The sequence below is a fragment of the Vigna unguiculata genome, chromosome 9 (genome assembly GCF_004118075.2).
Source record: "Vigna unguiculata cultivar IT97K-499-35 chromosome 9, ASM411807v1, whole genome shotgun sequence".
NCBI classification, from domain to species: Eukaryota; Viridiplantae; Streptophyta; class Magnoliopsida; order Fabales; family Fabaceae; genus Vigna; species Vigna unguiculata.
In genome coordinates this window covers 4,009,681-4,014,049 of record NC_040287.1, presented here as the reverse complement: position 1 = coordinate 4,014,049, position 4,369 = coordinate 4,009,681, and the positions used below count along the sequence as shown (strand labels likewise).

Below are 4,369 nucleotides of genomic sequence, written 5' to 3'. Positions count from 1 at the left end.
TTATTTGGGTTCTTTATCTTTTAAATCTTTATTTAGTTTCATTTTTATAATTTTTACTTGATTCAAAATGACTTTTTTGGGTTTGAAATTAATTTTATTAATGTCTTCCTTTCTCATTAATTATAGTGACCGTTTTTCTTTTTCCTCTCTTTACATTTCTTTAGGATGAAAAAATGAACTGGGTCTGACGGACCAGTTCGTCAATTCGTTTAAAATGGGACAGTTTAAATTGGGACAAACCAGGTTAAGAATTTTAATCCATCGATTCATTTTGGTCTGGTCCGTTCAATTCATCAATTTAACAAACCAATTTATTGGTCAATTTGTTTCAGTTGTTGGTCCGTTTTTTTTTTATAATTAAAAAATAATTTAAAAGATTAATTTTTTATATTATATTTTTCAAAAGTGTAAATTTATTATAGTATTATAATTTAAATCATTATCACTTACAAATTAAATTCCAACTAATAATTAGTTATAATAGAGTAATTTAACATATAAATTCAATAATTAATTTAATTTATGTAACTAAAAACATTAACTAATCGATTAAGAGTTCAGAGAATATTCTTGTACTTAAAGAAAGAAGAGAATGAGATGATAATTTCAATAATATATTTCTATCCAAGTATTTTTCTTTTTTAAAAAATCCCAAAAATAATGCAGTGTTTCTTTCTATGCTCTCTTTTGAGTTTTTGTTATTTCATCTGAAAATATTCTTGTACTTAATGAAAGAAGAGAATGAGATGATAATTTCAATAATATATTTCTATCCAAATATTTTTCTTTTTTTAAAAAATCCCAAAAATAATGTAGTGTTTCTTTCTATGTTCTCTTTTAAGTTTTTGTTATTTCATCTTGATTCATGTTTTATTGTTTATTTTATGTCTAGTAAAATAAAGTTAGTTTAGTTTCTATCATTATCCAAGTTTATGAAGATTTGATATTCTTAGTTACTTTTAAACTATTGATAACAATGATGCACATGTCAAAAAGTCAACAATTACAATTTAAAAACAAAAATAGTTACTCGACGTAAAGTGTTACATATATATTACGAGCAATTAGCAGTCAACCTTGCTTATTTACTACCTTAAGCCAAAGGGCAGTGACAATTTCTAGTAGCATAACAATTACCAAACTAAATATATTCTATGATCAGATTCCTAAATCAAAAGGAAAATGAGTAACCTGAAGCCAATCATCGTCATTGATGAACTTTGAAACTGTGAAATTGTTGGCGTCCTCATCGGTCATTACATGGTACCCAGACCATTTTACACGATTGTCTGTGCTGGAACCAGGTCCATAATTCTCAAACTCTCCGTAATACAAGGTGTCCAATCTTTTCTTATCATCATTCCACTCTGTCCAACCCTTTGGGTCAATGAAGCCATCAATGAAGGACTCGAGGTAAACGGTGCGAGAATAGTTCCTCCATGGCCTACCAAGGTAGCTCTTAACACTACTGCTATCAAAGCTAGCATTGATGTTGCATGATTGGATTACGATGCCACTGGGCTCATTTGGGTCATCTCTGGACTGTGCAGTGATGACAGTGGCTTGGCCATGCAATGGTTCTTTCGATATAATGTTACATTCTTGTAGAACCACTGCTGCATTCCCAAATATGAAATCTATGGTCCCAGAAATGTCACACTCTTTGTAAAATTGTCTCCAGGAGTGAACATATAAAGTGTCTTGGTAACCATCCATTGCACACCTGTAAAAGGCAGCAAGTTCTGCACTTACCCTCAAGGCAACTGCTTGTGACTTTGGCCCTGCGCTGTTCTTGAACGCTATATCACGTGCCAGAAATCCTTTACCATTAACCGCTGAAAATCAGACAGCACAATAATCATGTAATTGCATTTTGGCCACATCATAGAAAAACTACCGTAACAACATGAATGAGTTTCACTGACACTACTTCAAGATTTTGATATTGAGTTAGAAAACAATGTTATAAAAAGAAGATCTTTTCATTGATCGATATAATGAATTGCAGAAAAATCAGAAAGGGGTAAAAGGGTTCACCTAGAGTTGCAGATCTGAAAGTGGTCCAGCCATCACCAACGCTTCTGTTACCAGTTATGACAGTGACATCACTTCCATCGCCAATCATCACAATGTTGGTCCTATTGCATGGGATTTCCACGTTTTCCTCATAAATCCCTTCTTTGACATAGATCACTATTCTCTCCATGCTGTTAATTGGAGCAGAGTTGATGGCTTCAGTGATGGTTCGAAAATCCCCGGTTCCATCTACAGCCACAACAAGTTTTTCTTTTGGGTCATACTCATCACCATGCGAGTCATCGAAGAAGCTTTGGTCAGTGCTTGTTAGCCACTCTGGATCACCCTTCAAAGGGTTGTTTTCAGGATCAGTCCCCATCGCTGGGTTAGAGAGGATTGCCAGAGAGTTACTTGCATGCTTGTAAGTGTTGATCACAGCCTTCACCAGAACGGGCTTCATGGTGCCAGTAGCAGAATCCAGGCCTTCTAAACATGTGTTCTTGTTGGTGAGGACTGCACTGAGGTAGATTGCTACGTCAGTTGTGTCCATGTCGGAGGAACGGATGCCTGATATGGATTCTTCCAAAGAAGCCAATGAGGATTGATGGAGTTCCCGACAGTCTCGAAGTCCACCTCCTCCTCTTTGCTTGTCTATGATGTTTGGTTTTCCGACATTGTTGAAGAGATTTATGAGGTTTGTGGTTTCAGATACTGCTTTTTGGAGGGAGTGAATGAGGTAGTCGTTTATGTTTGGATTTGGAGATGGAGATGGAGATGGAGATGCAGACGGAGATGGGTCTATTGAGATGTTGAGTGAACTTAAGCAAAGGTTTGGGTATGGGGTGGTTGCGCACAAATATCTTAGGAAAGAGAGGTCAACTTCAACTCCTACGGAAGCATCGGAAGAGTGGACACAAGTAGTTGAGAAGAAGAGTAGACATAGAAGGGAAAATAGTTTATGAGATGAATCAGCCATGAATAGAATAAGGAGATATAATGGAAAGAAAGCTGAGATGAAGATGTTGAGTATTTTACTTCCTTAAATAAGGCACTTGGGGTAGGGAAGTGTGGAGACATTGTTTTTTAGCTGGAATTAATATTTTTAGCTTCATGATATTTTTTCTTTCGAGTCAAGTTTTGTTAATTTTGTTTCAGTGTTTTTCTTGGAAGACTTTTTTTTTATATAAGATAGTTTCTGAAAATTGTTTGTATTTATTTGTAATATCCTTTCTAATTGAATAATACATGTAAAAATTACATCAAGTCAATATATATTTCATGTTCTCTATATCTTATTGATGAAATTTAATTCTTTTTATACATCGTATTAATGAGATAGCAGAGTGGAATAAGTCCTTGTCATCGTAAAAGGAACGTTAAGCTAATTGGCTGGTGTGGTTTCTAATTATACATATAATTTGGAATCTTTTACACTTCAAAAAGACTTGTTCTTTTTTCTGTGGAAAATATTGGCACATATATACATAATCAATGCGCCAATGGAGAAAACAAGAACTTTATGCTATGGATGTTAAACAAATATAGACAGCTGAAACAAACCATCGAGAATTAAGGCAAGAATGATGGAGTTATGCCTCGAATTATATTTTCTTTATTAAGATATTACCTTATGTTAAATTAAATCATAAATGATTGCTATGATATTCATGTTAATTTAAGGGGAAATGAAGTTACTTTATAACTTTTGTTCTTTAAATTCAACAAGTTTAAGAAGATTTACAATAATTTATACATCTTTCTCTCTTAGCTCCACTTCTTGATAAATGATTTTACAATTCTATATGAAATCATCCTCCTTCAGTATATTTTTATCTATAATTATACATATAAATGGATACATTTATTCTTATAACTTTATTCTTCATTCTTTTTGACTTATTCTTATCTTCACAACGGTTTAAACTATCTAAATTTACTATACACAGACACAAACCATTTTTGTATGGGTTAAATCATGCAAATGGTTATTTATCTTTTGCGTTTTTTATTCGGGTTTTTTATCTTTTAAATCTCAATTTAGTTTATTCTTTTATATAATAATTCAAAATGACTTCTTCTTTTTTTCGGCTTGAAATTGATTTTAGTAATGTCTTTCTTTCCTCATTAAATATACCGACCCGATTTTCTTTCTTTTCTCCTCATACTTATTTAGGAATAATAAAACAGATTGAGTCTAACAGGTTAGTTTGTTAAATTCGTTCAAAATGGAACGGATTGGGTTACGAATTTCAACCTATCAACACGATTTGGTTCGATCCGTAAATTGACAAACCAGAATGCAGGCCAGTCCGATTCAACCGTTGGTCCATTCTTTTTATAATTAAAAATTAAA

At 33.0% G+C, this 4,369-nt stretch overlaps 1 protein-coding gene across 1 annotated transcript; it reads right to left on the bottom strand.

The window, feature by feature from the left end:
* Positions 1 to 1,110: 1,110 nt before the first annotated feature.
* Positions 1,111 to 2,992, bottom strand: LOC114164829 (probable pectinesterase/pectinesterase inhibitor 12). The gene is made up of 2 exons (XM_028049602.1): positions 2,038 to 2,992; positions 1,111 to 1,835 (listed from the first exon to the last, which is right to left on the bottom strand). The coding sequence occupies exons 1-2, from the start codon at positions 2,990 to 2,992 to the stop codon at positions 1,159 to 1,161; spliced, it is 1,632 nt and encodes a 543-aa protein (XP_027905403.1). The 3' UTR covers positions 1,111 to 1,158.
* Positions 2,993 to 4,369: the final 1,377 nt, after the last annotated feature.